General features: G+C 36.4%; 1 protein-coding gene across 5 annotated transcripts in view; it reads right to left on the reverse strand.

Annotated features, from left to right (window-relative positions):
- Positions 1–24,243, reverse strand: part of Zc3h13 (zinc finger CCCH-type containing 13) — an 83,123-nt gene that overhangs the window by 11,105 nt on the left and 47,775 nt on the right. For all 5 annotated transcript variants that reach the window (XR_001231840.1, XM_005409094.2, XM_013506957.1 and 2 more), the window contains 8 exons: positions 23,381–23,845; positions 16,943–17,134; positions 12,232–12,769; positions 9,579–9,682; positions 8,065–9,246; positions 6,685–7,200; positions 2,984–3,136; positions 1,243–1,443 (listed from right to left, as the gene is read on the reverse strand). Coding sequence is in view for 4 of the 5 variants with exons in the window: in XM_005409094.2 (XP_005409151.1) it covers positions 1,243–1,443; positions 2,984–3,136; positions 6,685–7,200; positions 8,065–9,246; positions 9,579–9,682; positions 12,232–12,769; positions 16,943–17,134; positions 23,381–23,845 (3,351 nt within the window). In the remaining variant the exon portion in view is untranslated. The remainder of the gene's footprint in view (positions 1–1,242; positions 1,444–2,983; positions 3,137–6,684; positions 7,201–8,064; positions 9,247–9,578; positions 9,683–12,231; positions 12,770–16,942; positions 17,135–23,380; positions 23,846–24,243) is intronic.

Genomic DNA, 24,243 nt, shown 5'->3' on the forward strand with positions numbered 1-24,243 from the left:
CACATACACTACTGGGTCATAACAAAATCAAAACTTTTATTGCTTATGCTAAAAGGAGAAAAAAGGGGCATGGGTAAAATACTGTTTTTCAGTTTCATTTTAGTAAGAAATTTAATTCTTTTAACTAAATTTTACTCTGAGGGACATGATTGTTGCTTTTACACTGAATTCCATTTCTTTCTTTTTGTCAACTAATAAAATTATTAATAAACTACTACACAAATTATGGTAGACACCAGACTAAAAGAAAGAGTAAAAAAAACCTGATGAACTGATAAACCTGATAAACTGATGAACAAAGGGATTATGGAATAATTAAAGTTGTTTCAATAGGGGAAGAACTCAGTGTGATACAGTATTTTCAGACGAAAGAGTAGCAGTTCATAGTGTCCTACATTCCACCACTGCAAGGAGCATTTGCTCTTGCAGCAGATAGCGGGTGTGCCATCATTCCCAACTGCCTACGATAACACTGACACAGAGAGTACCAGTGAGGGCTAGGCCTACAGAGTCCAGACCACCTGCCACTACTGACCAAGCTCTTCACACTTTTTTTTTTTGACAGTACTACTGGGACTGGATCCCAGGGCCCTTACACTGAGTTGTGTCCCCAGCTCTTCTAATTTTTTATTTTGAGGCAGGGTCTAGTAAGTCGCTAAGTTACCCAGACTGAGTTCAAACTTGCAATCTCTTGCCTCAGCCCCCTAGAATGCCAGGATAACAGGTAAGCACAACCATGCTTGACTACAATTTTGTTAAAAGGCTCAACCTAGACATCAGCATTTGGATAGAAATACTCAGTTCCTAGGGGAAAGAATTGGTAAGACAAACAATTTCCTTAGACATGCAAAATACGTATTTTTCTAGGTTGTGATTAGTGAGCTATGGGTAAACCACTGAACACCTTCACATCTCATCTGTTGAAAGACCAAACTCCTCTCTTTAGTGCTGGGTTTGAGCCCCAGGCCTTGTTTATTCTAAACACATGCTATACTCCCCAGGCCTCCAAAGTATTTTGATATTAAAAGTTCAATTTACTATTATGCAACTTTTCTGTGGGATTAAATTTTTCTCAAAATAAACTTAAGAGGAATTTTGAGCATGAAGAATAAATTGTGACTAGTAAGTGCTTCCTCCAAAAACCAGTTCCTATAGGATAAGTGTTAAATGACAACCAAATAGAATCCTTTTCAAAATCATCTTAACAATTATAGCAGGCATTATGAAATAAAATAGAATTACCTTTGGGTTTTTCTAACAGTCTCTGACATGTTTCTTTTACTTTGGTAAAGAGCTCAGAACCAGCCAACTTTTTAGAAATTCCAACCCTCAGCATAATAGCTCCAGGAGTGAATTTTAAGAGTGCAGCCCCAGGTTCTCGTGGTTCTTTTGGATGCTTTGGCATAAGACCAGACCAATCCACATCTATCACATCTAATGGATCTGTAAAAAGTTAAAGAATAGGATTTTTTTTCACATCAAGAAATACAAGTCTTATCTACAGAGAAATACATTTGGCTCTGCACATCCATGGGGTTCTGCATGTATGAATTCAAGAACAGATCAAAAATACACCAGAAGGTGGTACTGAACATACACAGACATTTTTCCTGTTTTTATTCACTCACCTACACTGTTAAAGCAGTTAATCTAGGGAAGATTTAAAGCATGGAGGAGGGGCTGGGGATTTAGCTCAGCGGCAAAAGCACCTGCCTGGCAAGCGCAAGGTCGTGAGTTCGGTTCCCGGTACCAGAGGAAAACCAAAAAAAAAAAAAAAAATAAAGCATGGAGGAGTATGTGTGTATGTCATACAGGTTACATGTTATACAGGACCCGACTATCCACAGGTCTAGGTACCTGCATGGGTCCTGGAACCAAATCCCCATGGACACCAGGTAATAAGCATCTACCCAGTAAACACACACTGACTAGTAAATATTTTAAACCAAAAATTTCACGTTCTTAAAATGAAAGCTTTCCCATAAAAACTAATGTTTAAAGCTTAAGAACCCTTACAATAATAAACTTTCCCAAAAGAAAAAAAGACAAGTTAGTCTACCCCTACAAAAATAACTCATCTAAACAACATGGGAGCTTTCCAATGAAAGACCTCACCAAGTCTCACGTTTTGAAACATGGTACCAGAATCTTCTCTGGGGCCAAATTTAGCACATTTAGTTCGCATATGTGTGCACAAACATATGATTTAGTTTTAAAAAATAATTCACTATGAAATTCCTTTAAGAATCAGTGATTATTAACATTGGAGCAAATATGCCATCAAGAAGGAACAAATAAAAAGACAAAATCTTTTGCTCAAAAACATTCAACAATCATACATACCTTCCACATTAGTAGAAAGAATTGTGGAACATAAGAGCAAATAAATCAAAATAAGTATTTCATATTTTATATATCTAGATCAAGCAGGGATCCTCACTGTAAAAAAACCGTGAGTTTAAGGTTCATAGTATATAGCCCAGAATCTTACCAAATACTATCTCCAATCTTATATACAATAGGTAAATGATACAGTACTTCACAATTCCATTGCCACAAGCCAACTTACACTCTGCAGAGGAGCTGAGCATGGTAGTGTAAGCCTACAACCTCAACACTCTGGAGGCTGAGGCAGGACAGGCCAGCCTAGGCTACACAGTGAGTTCAAAGCAAGCCTAAATTACACAGTGAGACTCTGTCTCAAAAAACAAAACAAAACACCTCAAAAGCAAAAAGAAACAAAACCTTTAGAAAGGAAATCTTAGAATTTTGCTTTTTCGAATGAGGCTCTTTCATAAGCAACATCTACTTAAAAATGAACAGATGAACATGTACACAGTTTTCTTTTTATTGGTCTTTCAACCTTAATTAAAATATGAAGTAAAAACTCAAAGGATCTTACATCAATTCTTTAGAATGAAAGGGAACAGACAACAACATAAATTGGGTAATTTCTATGCTCAACCACTTCTGCAATGATTACCTGGCATCTTCTCCTCGTCCTGTTGGTCCTCTCTCTTTTCCACATCTCCTGCCAGAATTTCATCCAATTCATCATCGCTGATTGGTTCATACCCTTCTCCAGCACCAGAGCCTAATGAATGTACATCATCTAATTTGGATTCGTCATCTCCTGCTAGGTAGACAAATAATGTAAAAAAAAAAAAAAAAAAAAGCATTAAAGGGAAGGGATGTCTAAGTCAAGCCAAAAGTTAAAAGGTTATGCACTCTACAACACTGTGTAAAACCTTTTTAAATCAGAAAACTACATTTCTTAGTGAAACACTTTCATTTCAAAAGATGGAGAAATTTTAATTAAATTTATTTTTAGCAGTAAAAATATAAGATGAACAGTAATATTCTACTCTTGTAATATCAGAAATAAAAGTACCATTAATATATTAACATTGAACGCTATATATAGTACTATTTTTTTTTTTTTGGTACCAGGAATCAAACTCAGGACCTTGCACTTGCCAAGCAGGGACTTATGCCACTGAGCTATATCCCCAGCTGTAGTATTAATTTTTTATAATAAAATTTTAACATTCTGAAAATTCTACCTTTAAAAGTCTATAACTTGTTTACCTAAATGAAGTTTTAATTAAAAATTGCAAACATTATTTTAAGAATGTATTTTAAATGTATATCTTATTTTATATTATTTAACTCATATGAAGGACTTTCTAGCAGCGTGGTAAAATGTAAAAGTGCCATTAATTCTTCTACTTCCCAATCATCTTCTCTATCCCAATGTTTTTCTTTAATTATGAATGCAGCTTCTAGGCAAAAGCTGTAACACAATTTCAAAATATCTTTGCTTCTACCAGCAGTGTTCACTCCACTTCTTTATGTTATCAGCTTTTCCCAAATACTACCTCAGCATCTCTCAGTGAATTAGTCATAGACTTAATGCCAAAACTATAGCACATGTTTAGTATTTCTAATCATTAGCTATCCATACTCATTAGGGAAATCTACAACTCTAAATATTTTCATATTGCAAGAGTATACATTATGGGTATGCATTTGTAGAAAATAAAATGAGGCTACGAAATGTTTCTAATCATTCTAAGAACTTTCTGTTCTATCAAATGTTACAATAATGTCCCATATCACCACCACTATATCGCTATGGTATCCAATTTTAATAATTTTGTTATATAATTATATATCTAAACATAAATGCACAAAATATGATTTTTATGTATTAAAGTTCCCCCAACTTGTTTTCCTACTGCAAGTGAATAAAATATTTATACTGTACAGCAGGTAGTTCACCTCTAAATTTCTATGCTATGTTATCTATAGTCAAAACTGGCAAATTACACATCTCAGGGATGAGGGACTCTGACAGCAATTACAAGAGAGCTTTCAGGGGCTGGGGATTTAGCTCAGAGGCAAAGCGCCTGCCTGGCAAGCGCAAGGTCGTGAGTTCGGTTCCCAGTACCGGAGGGGGGGAAAAAAAAAAAAAAAACAAAAACGAGAGCTTTCATAAAGATTAGTTTAATTATATTCAATTATTCCTCAAAGTTATACTTCCATTAGAACCATGGCTCGTGATTTGATGCTATTCATACTTAAATATGATATGAAAAAAATAATGTGAAGAAAGCTGAGGCAGAAATGTTGTCAAGTCAGGAGAAAATATATATAGCAAATGACATACTGGAACATCTAACTGGCTAATCAAGAGATATATGGATCCACTTTTAAAAGCAGTGAATTTTACTGTAGATCAAATGTTATTGTGTGACAATTAAAAAAAAAAAAATCTTACAGAGTTATATAATAGAACAATGATATAAGTACTGACAGCAAAGCTGGGCAGTCCCAGGGAGGCAGGATTTCCAGGACAATTTTGAGAAGTATTACTCCTATAACCTGAGCTGTAACTCACCAAGAAATAAGATGTGGGAGTTTGTACATTCAGGCAGAACACAAGTTCATTCATTACCCTTTTATTGTGTCTTTACTATCGTCTTGATGATAAAGAATGAAAAGCTATGGTCCCTTAAGAAACAGTACAGTATACTGGGAGAAAATTTTGGAAAAATAACTCTAATACAATGTGATGATGCTCCAAAAAATGTACAGTGTAGAAATTTGAAAAAACACTAGGTTTCATACAGGAAGTAGCGTGCACACATCAAGACTTGAAGTTTGAGTAAGAGAAGAAGAAAGGGAAAATGTCTACCAGAAAATAGGAAGAATGAGTACAAAGGGTCTAGAAAATGGGAAGACAAAGGTCGGTTTGTCTAGATTTGGGGTGAATCCTCTAGGACATGATAGCAGACTTCTTAGAGACCAAGTGCCCAAACTGCAACCCCAAACCCACTTATTTATCACAAAGTGTCAATGCTGAAATTAAACCTGAATGCTGAGGTTTTAGTTTAGAAAAAACAACTGTTATCTAATGCTCAGCTGCTAGGGTGACTTGGCTTGTGTGCCTACGGAGAGGGCTCTGCACACCTGCTACGGCATGTGTAACACAGGTTTGCCACTACTGTTCTAGGATAAGGATAATTAGTACATAATCAATAATCTTCTATTTACTTATTCTAATTTGCCATATGATGTAGCATTTAACCTATCGTAAAATCCACTGCTTTTAAAAATGAATCCTAACTACGAGTGGTGGCACACGCCTGTCATCCCAGCATTTCAGAGGCTGAGGCAAGATCGCTGTTAAGTTCGAGGCCAGCCTAGACTGCATAGTGAGACCCTATCTAAAAAGAAAAAACAAAAGTGGATCTTTACATTTCTTGGTTTTTAATTAGATATCCCAATCTGCCACCCATTATGCATATTTTCCTACTGAACCTGACAAAATCATTTCTACCTCAGCTTTCTCACGTTACATGTTCATCTCAACTTGGAATACAAATAGCATGAAACCACAAGCCATGGTCTACTGCAGGCACAGCACTGGGGTATAACTGAATATAAGTAACTGATCACTGAAATACCTCTCGTGATGAGTCTGTGTCCCTCATCCTTAATTAAAAGTTTGTCTAGCAAAGTGGGAGTAAGGGCAGCGAGTAGAGTCAGAGTGGACAGAGACGCTTCACAGGGCCACAACCAACTCTGACTGCACTAAGGTGCTGATGCAGACTTCTGTATACTCAAGGTCAAAGAGCGGGAAGCACCAGCAGGGTTCTGTCATCAATCTGTCATTAAATCAGTTTCGAGAGTGTTATTATTTCATATATTTGCCCTCACTCTCAATTGCCCTAAACATCAAGAACCACTACTAGTTACGTGAATCCCTCTCTGAATTAAGAAGGTATCTGAATTTTTATGACTTTTTTTTTTTGACATCTAAGTAAAGGAAGTTATGGTTATTCTTTAACAACGATGGAGACAGCATCTATGCAATCTTTTATTTCAATGGTTAGGTGCGAATGGAACTGATTACTTAGCTCTGATTGTTCTCTATTCTCTTATTCAATCAGTTTCTTTTAGCTCATTAGGCTTGCTGGAATCAAATTTCCATTGACATTAGTACTGAGAAGAACACCTTTTTCTTAAATCAGAGGGCTTTTCCTTATAAACTTACTTCCTCTGCAGAAGAATGAGTCAATCTACCTACTGGTGAATGGCCTTTCAAAAGAAAATACTTGTGTCCCACAAAATCAGAAAAGCAAAGGAACCATGGAACAGAAAAAAGGGTGCGGCACTCACCTTCCACACTCTCAGTTCTCTCAGCTTTACTCAGATCTTCATATCCCTGTGCAGACCCCAGATCTTTATCCATTCTTTCTTTATCCAAGGCTAGAGAGTCTCGGGAAGAGCCCTCTAGGTCTCTTTCATGTTCATTATCCAATTTTAATTCACTGCGTTTCATAGACTCTATTTGAGAAGAACTCTCAAAAGTTCTTTCTCTTTCTCTGTCTCTGTCAAGAGAATCAGGAATTAGTCTCTCTCTCTCCCTGTCCAAGTCTCTCCGTTTGTCTCGGTCTCTCTCTCGTTCCCGCAATCTATCACGATCTCTGGTCCTTGACCAATCTTTATCAGTTTCTCGGTCCCAATCTCTTGGCCTTGTGTCTCTCCTCTCTCTCTCCCGCTCTCTATCATGTTCATATCGATCTCGTTCTTGAAGTCTATCTCTGCTGTCAAACGACCCAGATCTTGAATGGACTTGCCGATCTGACTCAGGAGAACTTCTTCTTGAACTATGGCTTCGTGAATCCTGGCGATCTAAATTAAAAATGCCATACACAAAAAGTTAACATATGGTAAAATAAAAACAAAATAATTAAGGCCCTTGAAATTTTACAAGTAATCTTCTGTATCATACATATTTTTCAGTATTTAATATTCTTGTTACATATTATTATTATATTTATATAAAGTATACTATTATACATTTCTTTCTCTAAATAACTTATTTTAAGGGGAAATTTCTTTCTTGATTAAAGTGGTAAATGAAAGTTTTCATAGCTGGGCATGGTGCTGCATATTGTAGTCTTAGCACTCTGAAGGCCAAGGCAGGAGGCTGCAAGTCTGAGACCAGCCTGGAACCAGCAACCTGGACCCTGCCTCAAAAACATAAAAAGGGCTGTAGATATAGATCAGTGTGAAGGCCTTGGGCTCAATTCCCAGTGTGTGTTTGGCGGAAGAGTCTTTCATGTGTATTTCTACTACAGGTACAAGATATCTTAAAAAAATAAGTAAATTAAGTTGGTTAGGCATTACTAAACTGATTACTTCACTCTCTGACCTCTCCTTACTCCTTATTTCCTGTGGTTGAAGAGGCAGCGTAGGCTACAGAAAAGATAACAAGAACGTTGGTGTTGCAGGTTTTACATCAGAACTTGAAAACATAAGCCTCTGATCAAGACATTATCACTAAAATTGTGATATTAAACTAGTGACACTGCGATAATGTTGGCATGAAAAAGTTAACAGGTGAGATTTTAATAGGTATCATGGCCTTTTTTAAAGTTCCACAGAATTTAAGGAAATACAAAGTAACCAATTTAGCATTGCTTTAGAATTATAATTTGTATAAAGTATACTAACATAAGAAACACTGATTAGATCATAATTCAACTCTATTACCTGAAGAAGTACTTCGGTTGGGTTCTCCACGCTTTAACTGATCAATCCTAGATTTTCTCTCTCCCGTGATTTCCAGGCTTTTTGTTTTTTCTCTATCTCTTGAGCCACTATGTAGCACTCTCTTCCGACTACCTTGGTCATCCCCACTCCGATGGGCAGAATCGTTGGACGGAGAGCGCAAGCGACCAGAGGTGTGACTACGATTACTCCGATTGCTCCCAAGGCTGCTGCTCCTCTTTTGATCCAGCGGCTTGCGATGTGGTGTATCTTCCATAGTCATGTGAGGTGCCTCTACTTTCTCCACCCGTGTTCTGTGGCATTTTCTATGTGAGTCTTCACTGGCAAAAGGAGCATTGCTGCTGTTGATGGAGGTGGCAGAGGTGGGCATGGCACCACAGGTGGTGGCAGCTGTAACAGAGGCAAGGGCAGCAGCAGCAGGAGGTGGAGGAGGGAGAAGAGAAGACAGAGGAGAAGGGGTGCTACCAGGAGTAGCAGCAGTGGCAGCACGCTCTGGTTCTGCCATCTCTGTCCGGTCAGGCACATCTTCATCAGACCAGTCACTAAAGGCTGTATCTTCTTTCTTCTGGGGATCCTCTGGTGTGCCATCTTTACCACTGGAAATTTCAATCAGTTCCTCTTTGGTTGTCATAGGCGGAGTCCGTGGGCCCCTTTTCTTTTTACTTTGCTGAACTGCTTCTTCATCAGAAATATCAGAATCACCTTTGGATCTTTTATGTTTTTTTTCAATATTTTTCTTCTTCAGTCCTTTTTTTGGTGAAAAGACTTGAGCATCTTCAGATATTGTCTCAATATTACCTCTCTCTATCCCAATATCGTCCTCTTTCTTTTTCTTGATAGGTTTCTTCTGAAGTTTTGCTTTTTTCTTATTTTCATCATGAGCTCGATCAGACATATCACGATCTTCACACTGGTGGTGGCCCACCATGTCTTGTACACGTGCTCTTGAGCTTTCTAAAAGTTCTGCCTGTTCCCTCTGTTTATCTACAGAAGAAACTTTCTCTTTGAGTTCTTGCTCCTCATAGCGCCTTGAACTCTCTTTTCTTTCCAGTTTACGGTCCTCCTCTTTCCATCTTCCTTGCCTGTCTTCTGTGAGGTGTGACGGGCTGAGAGAACGAGATTCTTGTGGTCGGACAACCTGGCTCAAGAGCCTATGTTTTTCATCTATGCAAAAATAAAAGTAATCACATTTTCCTCAGGTTAATAAGCATAGTACATTATACTTAAAGACAGGAAGATAAATCTCTCATTTATCCTTTTAAAACTTTTAAAATGGCAATTTCAGTAAGATAAAAATTTGGCTTTAATTAAAAATAGAAAAAGAGCTACTGTGATAAGATGACTGTGTTTCTAACACACTTAGTCATAAAAGGAACTACTTATCAGACTAAAACTTCTTAAAAAATCTTAATTTATTGGTTCCAGTTTGTCAAAAAAATGGTCTCATGGTTACAACTATACATGAATACAGAGACACAGAAACAGACTGTGCTTACTTTTATCATCTCCACTGTTGTAAGTGTCACTGTCAGGAGAATGTTCACGCCGGCGCTTAGGTGACTGCCGAGGGCTGGGACTCCCTTCATTTCTATAGCGCTTCCTAAATTGGGCAAGCCAATGTAATTTTAAAAATTCTAGAAGATGAAAATGATTACTATGTTTTTTATTAATCTTTTTTTTTTTTTACTATAACCAGAACTTATAGTTGTAGCAAATACTCTCAGAACTCTATCCTACAAATGGTATTTAGTACCTTTAATAAAAAATTCTTACACTATTTGCTAATGTTTACAATTGTGAAGTTGAAATACAAAGCAATATTTCTTTCATTACACGTAGACTCACTTGAGTGAAAATTGCCAGATTTAAATACTGCAAGTTGGAAACACACAACGAACAAATCAATTAATTAATGTACTCTCCAATATAAACATTCATCAGTTTACATGTCTATTAAACAGAAACACCTTTTGCAAGGAAGATGGATGAAAAAAGCTAGTATTATTTTTGGAGTAAAAACGCTGTGAGTTCAACTTAGGGCCACACTGTTCATTACACAACTGTAAGTAAGGTCCTTGAATCGTAGCTTTCTCATCTGAAATTAGGCGGGAAAATGTAAGTCCCTTCCCATGAAACTGCAGTGAATAAATTAGTTACATTATAAACCCAGTGGGAGGCATGTTACAGGCACACTGAAAAAAGATTTTAATTCCTTTCCCGTTGTTAGAGCAAGAGCACTTGCTTGATGACAAACTAATAAAGCAATTCATACATTATCATTCTATTTCTCATTAGTTGATCTTTAAATCAGTAATGATTTATATATCTTGGGTATTTGAATTACCCCAGTGTTTTTTATATTTTCATTAAACTTTGACCCCTTATTTTTTTTTTAACTAACATTGTTTGTTTCTAAATATTAGTCAAAAACTGAGACACATGTATCTCCCAGACAGCTCCTTTATAGATGAGTAATCATATGGAGGCAGCAGCCCCAGGTGCCATATGACAACTCACAGGTTCCAACTTGTGCAATCCTTCATCTAAAGCACTCCCTCTAACAGGTGGCCTACTTCCTCATTTTTAAATCCCAAGCTTATTTAGTGACTTGCTATATGATGAGATGTGGTGAAAGTTATGCTATGTGACTCCAGAGACCTTGAAACTACTGGTTTTACTCTCCTGGTATGCTTTACTACTACATGCAAATGCAAGTTTACACTCCTGAAAGTTTGTTTATCTTTTATTACTAGTGCAAGGAATGTCATAGAAGAAGGCTCTGCTTCTGCATTGTGTTGTTTGTTCATAACCATAATTCACAGTAACAATGATGAAAACCTGGTTTAGCCACTCACTGGCTACTTAACTAACAAAAATCTGAACACAGAAAGGGATGCTAAGCTGACAGGTATAACTACGTGGCCATCTGAGCCATTATATGGATAAAATATTTCTAAAACTGGAACTATCAACAGTGGAGAGATACTAGTCCCAGTGCTTTGAGAGTATGAACATAGCCAGATTGGAAAAAGAAAAAACCAACTCTCAACTTCCCAGATAACTAAGAAAGTAAATTCTGGGGGAGGAAGGGGAAGGAAAAGGAAGGGGAGAAGAAGAAAAAGGAGAGGGAAAGAGACAGGGTGGGAGAGGGAGGGAGACAGAGATCAAATATATTACATAAAATATGAAGAACATATTTTTTGACCCCCAATAGCCTCCTCCACAGCACAAGAAAGGATATCTCCTTATCTGTCATCTTTTAGCCAGCCATGCAGTGATTATAGGAATTCCTTTAGTTCCCAAAACACTATGAATGCTTCTTATGGCCTGGAGGTACTGACTCCATGCATACAAGCATATAAAACTCAGGAATGGTATAGGCACTACTTTTGGTTACTAGTCAACATCATTAACTAGTAAAGGATGTGACAGAATACAAGTTCACTATCACTTTTATATTGGATTCCTGCTATGACAAAGTCTGCAGAGGTCAAGAAAACCCACATGCCATCAAAAAACAAGAGTAACAAGAAAGATGGTCTGGATGCACTGTGGTTTGTCCCCTGAAGGAAGGCTCATGTGCTGGAGGTTTGACCCTCAGGTGGCAGTGTTGAAGCCATAGAACCTTCAAGACAAGGGGCCTAGAACAATTTGCTTTGTCACTGGGAACATGACCCTCAGAATGAATTCATGTTTGTCTCATAGACTGAGTTTAGTGGATTATTCTTCTGCATGCAGCTGGTTCCTGTTCTGCTTATTCACCACATTATGAAGATAGACCCTTAACAGAGGCTGAACAGATAGGGGTTGGCTACCTACTCTTGCACTCTCAGCTTCCAAAACTATGAGCTAAATAAACCTTTTTCTTTACATTACCCAGTCTGAGGTATTTTGTTATGGCAACAGTAAACAGACTAATAGTCCCTGGACTCAAAATTTAAAAATTATTTTTCCTAGACAATTAAAGACTACACTCCAAACATACATTTATATGTAAACACAAAATAAAAAATTTGAAACACAGGAACATGCAAAGAAAAGGATTTAACAGGAAATTACAGAGCACACTAAGAAACATTAGAGACTTCTGAGTTCTTTACTGAAATGTACCTTTAAGAAGGTACACACTTCATCCATACTCATGCTTACTTTGATTTTCTTTCATCATGTCCATCTCTTGGGTTTCGATCTTCTCGCATATCTTCTCGCTTTTCTCTGCGGTCATCTCGTCCCTTGTCCTTTTCTTCCCAATCCCGCTGACGCTCTCGTTCTTTCTCCCTTTCCCTTGCTCTTTCTCGTTCCCGTTCTCTCTCTCTTTCCCGTTCTCGTTCTCTCTCCCTTTCTTCTCTCTCTCGCTCTCGTTCTTTTTCCCTCTCTCGTTCTCTCTCTCTTTCCCTTTCTCGGTCATGGTCACGATCTCTCTCCCTTTCACGGTCTCTCTCTTTTTCTCTTTCTCTTTCCCTCTCCCGCTCTCTGGCTCGCTCTCTTTCTAGTTCTCTTTCTTTTTCTCTTTCCCGCTCCCGCTCTCTCTCCCGTTCCCTGTCTCGCTCTCGTTCTCTATCTCTTTCTCTAGCCCTTTCATCTCTTCTATCATCCACTCTGTCTACTCTTCGTTCCTCTCTTCTTTCATCACGCTCAAGCTCGTCATTCCTTCCCTGATGTCGAACTGGTGAGCTTGGTCTTTGATCTACAATGAAAATCAAGTTTTGTGAGTGATTAATTTGACACATAACCTATGGGTAAGAGAACATGGCAAATCTTAAATTTTATCTGTATATAGGGTCACCCTGGCAACAAAATAAAAATTAGGTACTACCTTTACTTTTAATTTAATCATCCAAATAACAATCACCTCTAGACCTTTTCAAAATATTTTCTTAAATATAATTTTCACTTGCCCACTAAGTACCATTTTCTGCTTCCAATCAACCTCCCCGCTACCACTGATCCACCTTTTGAGCTTCCTCTGCATGCCCCCTACCCTACCTCCAGCCCACTGCTCCAACCCCACTTTCTGCCATCTCTACCCTTCACCTCTGATCTTCTCTGTACCCCCAGCAGGACCTGAGAACACTGGTGGCAAAAGATAGGGGCAGCAGGAGGTGTAGAACATAGGAGCTGAAGGAAAAAAAAAATTTCCCTCGTAAGTCACACCTCTAATTTTAGGCCAAAATATATACACATCAAAGTGCAACTATTACGTGAGAAAAATATAGTAGAACAAAACTGAACTAGAATTAAGGGTACTGATGTCTAACAATCAAATGTAAAAAGTGTTTTGTATTAGTCATAATAGTTATAATTAATAACTAATAAAAAGTTTTAAATGATTACTCAGATGAAGAGCTGTTTTCTAGAAGAAAAGTTAACTGATAATTCCATTGCACTTTATATATATTTATTTTTTTCCAATCTATACACAAATCACATAAACACAGAGAAAATGAATATATGCTATCTAAATGCCTATTTGAACAGGAAATTAGTCTGGGATCAAAAAATGTGTAAGAGGATGGCATGAATTTCTCCAAAGACCTATTTTTGAAAGTAACTACTATGGTACAGACCTAGGCTACTATGATGTTTCTACTTTCATACTATGTAATAATGTCCATGGATTAACTGATAAAGATCAAACTATACTATTTCAAATAAGCTGACAATGTTCCATTTGTCAACATTTAAGCAAGATAATTCTGGAATATTTCTCATGAAGTGTTTGACACAGCAACTTAAAATTCCCTTCCTCATCAATGACAAAAAAGACAAGGCATCCATATTTACTATTTAGATTATAGATCCCACTAGATCCCACCTCTCTAAGATTTAAAGTTCATGGAACTTTAAAGCTAAAATAAAATAAAACCCTGTTCAATCTTTTCTCCCTCTTTCTTCTTAAAAACAGAAATTATAGTGCACAGGTGACTTTGGTGACTTGCCAGATACTGAGATAGTAGATGCATTAGTACATCAGGACTAGAAGTGTGTTTTTCTTAGACCTCTTCACTTTGCTAAAATCAATTTAAATTTAAAATGGTTCTGTATCACATTCCGTTACCCCCAAAATGCTGTCTGAATCCTTGGTTTGGGAACCACAACCAAAATCACAATTACAAAATAACCTGAAATAAAATTAATACTGAAATTTGCTGTAGTTCATACTTAAAATCTGTGAAAATACACCTGTATCAAGGAATAAACTGCTGTACTTCATTCAGACACTTTCTTGGGAGTTAAAACCTCTATTTCCCCAACCAAAATAACAATGGCCCTTATTTCAAAGGAAAACAGAAAGGTTAAGAATGTGTCTAACACATCTAAGCTGTGTTCCCTGTCTTTCCCTCAAAATGTCTCTTCAAGATGTGCATCTCATCTATTTTCTTATTATAATGAATGGCATAACTCTTCACACAAACTGGCTACACCACTGTACCTTTACTTCCAGAATATTTCTTTCTTTTCCTGTTCCCATCTCTACACTAGCACACTAATTTACAGTTAGGTCTTCTCAGATGACTATGTCATCAACAGTCTAATTGGTTGGCATCTTCATCTTAACGTGTTTCCAATGTAAACTATTTCATGCATCTCCTTAAATGCTGCTATGTGTAAGCAGTGAAAAGCAATTAAATTCAAAATTTTAACACTGAATTATTAGGTTATTTACAAACTAGCCTACAGTCTCTCAGTTCTTTTCCCCAATTCTTTCCGTCTCCACCAATTACAGCGTACCTTTCCAACCTCAAAATATAACTCTTTACTCTGAAGCATGTGTTTCTTTCACTTCTGTGTATCTACTTAAGCTATACCTCTCCCTGTAAAATACTTCTTTAGTCATTTCTTCCAGCAAACATATGTATTATTTGGCCCTAATTCAGATACCCTCTTTAATTAAACCAGCTTTCTTCAAATCCCTCAGAATTGTGTTTGCTCCTTTGTTTTCTTACAGAACTCCATAAAGTAGTAGCAATTACCACATTTAATTGTTTATCACCATTAAACTGCAAAGGTCAGATTTAAAGGGAAGTTTAAATCCTTGAGCACAGCACAAGGTATTTGACTGGGCACACCTTCTACCCCCAACCTTTATCAACCTCCTGAATGCTCATTCTAGCTACATTAATCACCTTTCATTTCTAAGACATGTTAGGTTAGTTCCCATCTCTGGGAATTTGCACCTAGTCTTTCCTCTCCAAAGAATGCTCCTATACTTAAATCTTTGCAAAGCTAGTTGTTTCTCCTACATTTGCGCTTTTGTAGAAATGTCATTTCCTCAATTTTTTTCATAAGCATTCTGATGTAGGTACTCTTACTTATTTCTATCTGGATCCCTTGTTTCCTTGATAGCTTCATAAATCTTTCTTTTTTGTGGAGACGGGTTTATCTCTCCACCTCATTAAGATCTATAAGGACAAGAAATATTGTGTTCCAGTGCTTAGCCAAGTGCCTGGCATGGGTACTCAATACATATTTGTAGACTATATCATTAAGCTAAAAATGTTTTCATTTTAATCATAACACTGATACTTATTTAAGTAGTTATAGAAAAATAAAGTAGAAATTAGACTTATAGTCAGAAGACTTGAATGTGAATTGTAATTCTGGAGTTTACAATCTGTAATACTAAAAAGTTATTTTTCTTAGGTCAAACTCTTCTTTAATTGTGAAACATGGATAACTTTACATATTTACAGTCAAAGAGATAAGGTAAAGACAAGTCAAAGATATATATATATATGTAAAGCAACTACCAAAATTTGTGGCACCTAGTAGGAGCTTAGTATGTGTAGCTGAGCTAAACACAAGATTTAAACCAAATATTACTGCTAAATTCAGGCATAAACCTGAGCAAGGATATGAAAATGAAAAAAAGTAGTAGAACATAGTATTAAAGAAAGACTGTCAAAATGCTGAGAAAGAAATAATTTCAGAAACAAATCCCTACCTATAATTGAGGAAATACCACACATCTTTTAATATAAATGTATTAGGCTCACCTTTAACAAATTCAACTCAATCAACTCTTCTGCCCCAACCCTATCTAGCTCCCAAACATAGATGTTATCTTACAGACTCTGTTATCTCATTTCTACTCATAGCAAGACACTTTATTATATCTTTCATTTAGCCTACAGTAAAGCACAAATGTTCAATTCTCTGGTCTATTAAACTTCACCTTAGTATCAGTGTTATAATGAATCTTGCTTTTAGTAAGCAGCCAAAGTTAGCGAGATCTTAAGATTTTAAATGTTTAAGGCCTTAATTTGTACAGACAATAAAAGCTTGCAAAGAAAATAATTATAACCCTTAAGTACTTAGTACTCTTGCTTCAAAATTTTTCTAAGAGATCACCTAATAGATTAACAGAACACTTTAAACTTTAGCTTAAGACATACAAGAACATAAAATTAGCTAAAGCAAATATATACTGTCAGAACAGAATATGAATAAAATGTTTCAAGGAACAATCCTCAGGGCTATCACCATTTTTTTTAATGTTCTCTTGCAGTTCTTATATGAGTCTACTGGTAGTTTAGGTATTTCTAGAATCAGAACAGCCTGAGATGGCACTCAATCTCCACATTCTTTAGAGTTGTTTGCTGTTTGGTGAAAGTGAGAGACACACATAGTAAGGCACCCGAGCTTTTACATTCTGCTATCAGAGGTACTGTTAGATAGCTAGCTCCCTAATTCATTCTACCCCAACCAAACAAGGAAGAGTATATGAATAGTTTTCAATGTATCATCAAGCATAGATCTTAAAAGATATTTTATATTAAAATATAAACTGGCAACCATTTAAAGAACAATTCCCCCAACAGCTATTGGCCCCTATGTAATAAAATTCCACATAACAAACCTCTTTCTCTGTTGTCACGTCGGTCTCTCTCCCCATGTCTTCTCTCGAAGGAAGAGTCCCTTGTTTGATCTCTGCTGTCTCTTTCCGGATATCTGTCTCTCTCAGGGTAGCTACTTCGAGTTTCCCAGCTGTCATGATAGTTGCCACTACTACTGTGACTATCAATTTGAGAGCCTCTGGTTCCCCGGCTTCCTAAACAAAGGATATTCACATACACGTTTAACATATTATTATGGTTTGTGTCTGGATGTCCCCTCAAAGCCTTGCGGGGGGGGGGGCTTTTTGGAGGCCACTAAATCTAGAGTTTGTGATTGGTTCATTATCTAGTGCTGGGGCTGTGGATGTGAGTATTATATGCCTTAGGGTGGGTAGCCTGCATGCAGAACAAGGGAGGAAAAGTGGCTTGCTCCTCCCTTTTGCTATATTTCTGCCGCTGTGAACTATGGTTCCTCTGCCATGAGTCACTGTACCTTAGAGCCAGTGGATTACAGACTGAAACCTCCACAAACTGTGAGCCTTTCTTTAACTTTGTGTGTTGGGTATTTTGTCTCAGCAATGAGAGAAAAGTAAGTAAGATATGCACATACTTTACTCAAGCTCCACCAACCACCTTTTCCTCCTAAAGAAACACTCTAAATTGTTTTTATTTTCTTAAATGTGGTAGTCACTGTTGAAAAGAATACTAAGCTTTGGGTCAGAACACTCCAGTTGCCCACTGACTAACTAGTTGGCTAAATCTGTTTTCCATATCTATGAAAAAGTCATATAATGGCAACATAAAGCCAGAAGACAAACTTAACCCAAAAAGCAACAAAACAAACACAAAAACATTTCCTCATATCTAATTTTAGATTATGGTGAAAATATCCCAATACAGAACCAAAACAATTTGGTGACATGAAGTAGTATCTGAAAATTTTCACTAAGATGTGGGAAACAAATGTCTTTAGTAGCTTTATTCATAATATCTTCAAACTGGAAAGTACTCAAAAGTTTTTCAGTGGTAAATTGTCAGATAGCAGCACATCTGTACTATGGAACAGTACTCAGCAGTAAAAAACCCACTACTGACGGACACGATAATCTGAATGAATTACAAGATAATGCTAAGTAAAAAAGCCAATGTGAATCCAAGGGTGGTAGTACACATCTGTGATCCCACTCAGAAGGCTGAAGGAGGAGAATCACTGTGAATTCAAGCCTAGCCTGGGTTACACAGTGAATTCAAGGTCAGCCTGAACCACATAGTAAGATCCTATCTCAAACAACCGAAAAACCAATCAACCAAACAAAACAACAACAAACCATGTCAACAGAATACATAAAGTTTGACTTTATTTCTGACATATTCATGGAAAAAAAATGTAAGATATACGAAATGGCTCAGGTATAGGAGAAAAGTATGGGTTTAGCTATAAAAGCCTGTAAGAACAAGAGAATTTTTATGTTGCACATGAGTGGTGAGTGTCTTTTTTTTTCCTTGAGATGGTCTCACTATACTGCCCAGGCTGGCCTCAAGCGGTCCTCTTTTCTCAGCCTCTTGAGTACTGGGAACAGGGTGTATGCTACCACGCGTGGCTCAGATGAATATCTTGATGCAGAGCAGGCAATACAATGCTACATGTGATAGAGGCACACAGAATTACAAACACACATAAAACACACACACAAGTGCATTTATAACTAGTGAAATCTGAATAAACTCTATAGATTACACCAGTATTCATCTCTTGGTTTCAATACCGTACCATAAGTAAGATGGTAATGTGTTAACAATGGGAAAGCTGAGGTAGGGTATAAAGAGCATCCCTATACACTTCTTTGCAACCTCCTGTGAATATCTAATTAGTTTAAAATATACTTTTCAAAAAAATTAAATTTAGCCAGGCGTGGTGGTGCATGCCTGTAATCCCAGCACTCAGGAGGCTAAGGTAGGAAGATCGTTGAGAGTTCGAGACCAGCCTCGACTGCAAAGTGAGCTCAAGGCCAGCCTGAACTACATGTGAAACCCTGTCTCAAAAAGACAAAAAACAAATAAATAAATAAAAAATAAATTTATAAGGGGATGTACTAAGGGCCAGAGAACGGGAAGTGATACTGGGGCTGTGATAATCCAGTAATGCTTGGCAAAAACAAAGGCAAAATCCCTGGATGGTTCTGCCTTCAACCTCATAGAAATACAATTCTATTCTATAAATTTGGAGCTCACTCCAAATTTAAAAGAACACATAAAAACCCAACCATAAAAAGCAACAACTGGACGATACCTCCCTAAGACTCTCTAGCACTTTCTCTTTCTCCCAGAATTTACATAGAACAGATTTTAAGCCCTAAAGTAATTGCAGCATAATTCTAAATAATACAAGAGGATATTTTAATAATCTTAAGAATATTTTAATAAAGACCTTAAAAATATATATATTAGAAACACTAAAAAATAATAAAAGTGTTATATACAACATCAACGAATGAAAAGGTTAAATATCAGATTAGATGCACTGAAGAGAAAAATAGTAAGCTAAGTCTAAGGATATGAAAAATGTGAAAGTTAAGAATGAAGAAGGTACAATAATGCTATTCAACATGTGCAATAACTATATGTTCCTTAGAGTTACATTTAAAACAAAAAATATACAGAAAAAGTTGAAAGCATGGCAAAGGATATATCAAACACATACTAATCAAAAAAGAACAGTCAGCAAAATAACCTTCAAGACAAAAAGCACTATCAAAGATAAAGAGTCATTCTATAATGATGCAAGGAATAGTTTATCTTATGCATATCTAATAAGGCCTCAAAAGATTCAAATTTTTAAAAACTGACCAAACTACAAGAAATCAACAAATCCACAATTCCAGAATAACAGAAGATTTAATTCACCTATCTGTAATGAAAAAACAGACTCTAAAAAAAATTAGATATTAACAAACTGATCTTAGCAACACTCTGCATCCAACTAGTAAAAACATAAGCACATGCAGAACATTTACAAAATCTGACCGCTGAGCCACATAATAAGATTTAACAAACACATATACCAAAGAACTGATTTTTTAAAAATGTATTATTTGACAACAATGAAAATGGAGGGAGAGGAATTATTAAAAGCCTTACTGTAAATTTAAAACTCAATTTCTACATAACTGAGGGGTTAAAGAATAAATTATTAAAATGTAGTGTTTAGAATGGCTACTAATAGAAATAGTACATATTTCACAAGAGTAAAACATAACAGACATTAATGGAGGACAAAAGAGACAAAGAGAAATTAAAAAAAAAACAACTAAATAGCATTTCTTCTTTGAAAAGACTCAAAGGTCACAAACCTTTGGAATGATTGATCAAGAAAAAAAGGGAATATATTACAACAATAAAAGAGATCTTTAAAAGTGAATTTAGGAACACCTTTCTGTCAAAAATTTGAGACAAATTTCCTACAGGGCAGGAAAACGAACTGTTTCCAGAAGATACAAAATCTACACATATTAGAAAAATGCATTTGTTGGTAAAATCTCTAACCATCAAACAAGCGTCACCAAGCTTTTGAAGAACATGTAACTATATGTAGATTGTTTCAAAGAGAAAACAAGAAGTGATATTTACATGGCTAGCTTTACTGGATCTCAACTCAAAGAACAATATAAAAACAAAAAAAACAACACACACACACATACACACACACACACACACACACACACACACACACACGATTGCTAAAACTGCTTCACACTGGTTCATCGCCCGTGGTGGCACTCTCCTCCCAACTCCACAGAGTGACAACATGTTGGCAGCTCAAAATCTGCTGTGGTAGGAATTATCTCTACCACAGGAACTGAAAAAAGGTAAAGTTGTGCCTTTCTTCTGAACAGTTAAACATTTATCACTGTATAGTGCCAGTGATGGAATGACAATTTCAAAAACATACATGTTTAATTCAAAATTAAATTTTAACAAACATTCTAGAACTTCAAAAAAATGACAAAATTGCATTTATCTCAGGAATGCAAGGGTAATTAAATAAGACAAACTATATGATCTTCAAAATAAAGAGAAAAGACAATCTACTAGCCAAATTGGGAAAATTAGAACTCAACACAATAAAAAGCGCCTTCAAAAATTTCACACCAGCAACAATAGTTTAAAGTTGAAAGCAAAGCAAAACCATTCTATTTATATTCAACACTGTACAATACTGACAGAAATGCTGTTGTAGTCATTTTTCTCATGGCTAGGACAAAATACCCAGTACCCGTAACTTCAAGGAGGGGTTTCTTTTGGCTCATGTTTTAGAAGCTTCAGCTCGTGCATGGCTGGCAGTGTGGTGGCAGGGCCTAGGCAGTGGAAAACTACTCATGCCAAGATGGCCAGAAAGCAGCACACGAAGGGAAGAGCCAAAGGCAGGAGCCAGAGAGGGAGATACAGTACAGTAATAAAACCTACTATATCCTCTCAGTAACCTGCCTCTTTCAACCAGGCCCACCTTCTAACACCAAGCCAGCCAGAACACCCTTATGACCAATCTGCTTCACAAGAAACTGCTGAGCACAGGAGGCTTTGGGGGATTATCTTGACATAAGCCATAGCATGCTACCCAAGTTACTGACAGAAAATAACAATCAGAAATGAAGTGCCACGTCTGTCTGTTCTACATATATTAAAAGAATTTAGTTAGATCTATTAGGAAAACAGAACATCTCTTGCAATTAATATAAAAATATTAATTACCATTTCCATGTATCAGCAATAAGCATTAGAAAATGTAATGTTTTAAAAGGCTTCATTTAGTACATATGTACACTGTTATTCACTACAAAAGTACTGTCTGAAAAAGATTAGAAAACATAATGGACACACACATTTGCTTGTATCAAATGTTTTGGGAAGGATACACACAAAACTGGAAAAGAATGGCCTATGATATAAAAGTAGAAGCTTTTTACTAATAACTTTTTGTACCTCTGAAATTTTGAACCATATGAATGCATTATTTTAAAATTTATCTTAAAAATACATATATATGTGTATGTGTACATATATACTAATGGGAAAAATATAAATCAACAAATACATTTGAAATAAAAATCTAATAATTTTTCATGAAATTAAAATTGTTTTCTAAAATTTACATGAAAAAGTAAAGGACCAAGAAAAGTCAAAACAATTATGAAGAAGCTGAGGGAAAATGAACACTTAAATGTGAAGCAATAATACTGATCAGGGGTAGATCAACAAGTCAATGAAAAGGATAGGAGTAACACAAATTCTGCAGCACTGTCTGAGGGGGTGCAAATAGAGAAAGGTGTGGCTGAAGGAAGAAGTTCAAGTTAACTGTCATGAATAATGCTAAAGTCATCTGGGTGTTAGTAAACATTTTCTCAGGAAAAAAGTGGCTCAAGATGCCAATAAAATATGTGATTGTTTAAAGCAAGTGCTAATAATGAATACATAAATCAGTCTTTATGACACCAGCAATTTTGAAAATATGCTACTTTAACTATTTTCATGATTATTTTTTATGTAATACCAGTTCATTAGAAATTACTTCTAATTCTAATGTTCAGCTTGATAGTAATTTTCCTAAGTATTCCAAGATAGCGGGCATGACTGGATATAATCCAACAAAGGTGTATATAATCCATTCTGGTGACCCTGTGTTTTGCTACTTAATAATTCTAATATTGAATTTATAGGGAAAATCACAAATTCAATTAATTGAAAATTACTTTCACAAAATAACAATAAATGTAAGAAATTATGTATTTAGAAAAGAAGTCTTAGGAGGCTTAATATTTTCTATATGAATATACAAGATACAGAAATACAGGCATACCAATGTTTACAGAAGCACAATTCAAAAGAGTGAAATCCTGGAAGCAGTCGACATGTTTATCAACAGATGAATGGATAAAGAAAATGTAGTATCTATATATAATGGAATTCTACTTGGCCATAAAGAAGAATAAATTTAGACGTAGGAAAATGGGTACACCTGGAAAATATAATGTTAAATGAAATAAACCAGACATATAAGCTTAAATATTATATGGTTTCTCTCACTGAAAGTAAAAGTAAAGAGCACAGAAAAAGGCTGATTCTGCAAATGGGAAGGGGTCCAAGAGACTAAGGGTGAGGAGAAGGGACATAAAAAAATTTAAGTTATTTCATGCACATTTACCAAACCTCCACAATGAATGTAAACACTGTACATTGCAAACATGAACTAAAAAGAAAGTAAGAATAAAAATGAAAATGGGGAAAGGTGATCTAGAGACAGAGGAAGATGCCTGGGAAGGGGAATAAAAAGAACCAAGATATGCTGTGTACATGTACCTACTCACTAAGATGAACATAAACTTCACATACTACAAACACGTACTAGTAAAATCTTTTAAAATGACTATATAAGATACAGTTTACTGAAAGTCTAAAAACCTTACCCTTTTCAGGTAACTCTGGACCTCTCACTCTACTTCTGCCCATCCGGTCATTCCTAATTTCACTCCGAGACTCATTTCTGGAATCATTTCTTATTTCAGTACGAGAACTTTCTTCTCTCAAGTGGTTTCTGCCATAACTCCGGGATTCTTCCTGGTACACCTCCTCCTTTCGATGAGTATCTCGACCTTCACGGTCCCGGTAATCGTGGGCATCACGAGTGGACCGAGAGTCTCTGGGATCACGGCTCTCTTTTGTATCTCTGCTATAATCCCTCATCTCCCTAGAGTCCCGGAGGTCTCTGGAGTCTCTCAGTTCCCTGCGTTCTCTAGCATCTCTGGTATCTCTCCGGTCCCGACCATCTCGAGGTTCTCTGTCATCTCTGTGGTCTCTAGAAGAGCTCTGATCCTGTTCATACTCTCGTTCCTCTCTTGTGTCCTTTTCTCGATCCCTTTTGCCTCTAGTTTCTGTAACACAATTTTGCAAATCATCTGTATTCCTTTCAAAAATGTTCAGGAAGCAAGACAATATATTTAATACAGAGCTTTAAAAATTTTATTACAAAAGTAATTCATGTTCTTTGCAGAAAAAAAGAAGAAAACATAGGCAAATAATAGAATTAAAACCATCTGTATGCTAAAATGCAAACAATTTTACTGATACTTGATCCTAAACAACTGAAACAAGTAAATGGATCTGCATCACTGATGACTAAATGTACAGAACCCACTTTTAAATCTGGAGGCATACAACGTTAACCAAATCCACCAAGTATAAAGTAGACCAGGACACATGACCAGCTCACACACACTCAAGCACTGGAGAGTGGTTCACAGTTAGTAAGCTGGCCGACAAAGAAATACTG

This window comes from Chinchilla lanigera, unplaced genomic scaffold, assembly GCF_000276665.1.
Source record: "Chinchilla lanigera isolate Chin_1 unplaced genomic scaffold, ChiLan1.0 scaffold00117, whole genome shotgun sequence".
NCBI classification, from domain to species: Eukaryota; Metazoa; Chordata; class Mammalia; order Rodentia; family Chinchillidae; genus Chinchilla; species Chinchilla lanigera.